General features: G+C 33.8%; 1 protein-coding gene across 1 annotated transcript in view; it reads right to left on the bottom strand.

The window, feature by feature from the left end:
- The window catches only part of ube2g1a (ubiquitin-conjugating enzyme E2G 1a (UBC7 homolog, yeast)), a 22217-nt gene that overhangs the window by 14078 nt on the left and 6693 nt on the right, over nt 1-1446 (bottom strand). Inside the window, exons 4-5 of the mRNA XM_037687588.1 lie at nt 1035-1213; nt 543-666 (exon numbers count right to left, since the gene is read on the bottom strand). Coding sequence (XP_037543516.1) covers nt 580-666; nt 1035-1213 — 266 coding nt within the window. The 3' untranslated portion in view covers nt 543-579. The remainder of the gene's footprint in view (nt 1-542; nt 667-1034; nt 1214-1446) is intronic.

The following is a 1446-nucleotide window of genomic DNA, read 5'->3' as shown; positions in this document are numbered from 1 at the left end:
CATTTAATGTGTTGTTTTTGGTGCTTAAAAAAAAAAAAGGTGCTCAAACTAAAAGGTTCCAGTGGAAAACAGTAGGTTAAAATCTGCTGCTGTTTAGGAAGGGACACAAAGATGTGAAACTTTTCTTGAGACGGTTCACTGATCCCTGAACTGCATTTAACCTTTTGTTTTCATTTTACCAAATTATTAACTACTTCCATGGAGCAACGCTTAATTTTGTATCTAAACTACGATTAAAGTGAAATAAACGGTATAGATACTTTAAAATTTGTGATGCCACGAACCTGTCTAAAAAAAACATTAGTTTATTAAATTCTTGCAACAATTTTGTGTCACCAGATCTCCAGATAATTGGAATTTCTGTAAAAATGGATCAACATGTGTTAATAAAACATTTGATTATTTAGGGGTGGGTCCAAATAATTTACACTCACATGTGTAAGACATTTTCCACAAAAACAATACAATATCTATTATGAGCAGATATAGTCAATCACAGTTAGTTGTGTGTAGTTTTAAAAGCAAAAGTCAAATATACTTGCCCTGAAAACATCAATGAAGCTAGATTCTTGATAAATATCACTCAAACGCAGTCTCTTGGCTTTTTCGTACACAACGGGCGACTTTCCTTTTGAATGCTCCATGTCTGTCTTCCCTCCACTCTTTCTGTTGAGAGGAAATAGATAAGAAGATTTTAGTTGCTTTACAGACTATATCACCCATCTCCATTTTGTAAAAGTACTTCTTTTAATATTGTTTACACTGCTCATTCAATTACAGTAAAATTTACAGGACCCACAGTGCGAGTTGTAGTGTTCACTTGATCAAACTTCAATTAAACCACAGTTCAACGTCATATTGCAACTATCACAATAGGTTGTTCAAATATTTTTCAAATGAACCCAAAAACAGCACAGTACAGCTAATATTTATTCATTTAATGTAATTTCATGAATTTTGTGATTTATAAAAGATGCCAAGTATGAATGTTATTTTAAACACAAATGCACCTTCAAACCCTAAAAACAACTTACTGCTGCGTCCACATTGGCCGGTGAATCCCCGTTTGGGTCTGCCAGCATAGAGATAACACTAATCATGATGGTCTCCACAGTGTGGATGGGCAGCCAGCGCTCCTCTGGTTTCTCATAGCCGTACTTATCTTCTCCAGGCTCGTGCAAAATAGAAATGCATACATCTCCATTCTTGTCAACTGCAAATAAAAACATAATTGACTAAATTATTAGAATAATTTTGAAGCAAAGAAAGACTACACTAACTTGTGACTAATATACAAACCGGATTCCAAAAAAGTTGGGACACTAAACAAATTGTGAATAAAAACTGAATGCAATGATGTGGGGATGGCAAACGTCAATATTTTATTCGTAATATAACATAGATGACAGATCAAAAGTTTACTCTGAGTAAATGTAACATTTTAAA

The sequence above is a fragment of the Nematolebias whitei genome, chromosome 14, assembly GCF_014905685.2.
Source record: "Nematolebias whitei isolate Nwh7 chromosome 14, NemWhi1, whole genome shotgun sequence".
Classification (NCBI taxonomy): domain Eukaryota; kingdom Metazoa; phylum Chordata; class Actinopteri; order Cyprinodontiformes; family Rivulidae; genus Nematolebias; species Nematolebias whitei.
Note: the sequence above shows the minus strand (reverse complement) of the source record. Positions and strands in the feature narration are given on the sequence as shown.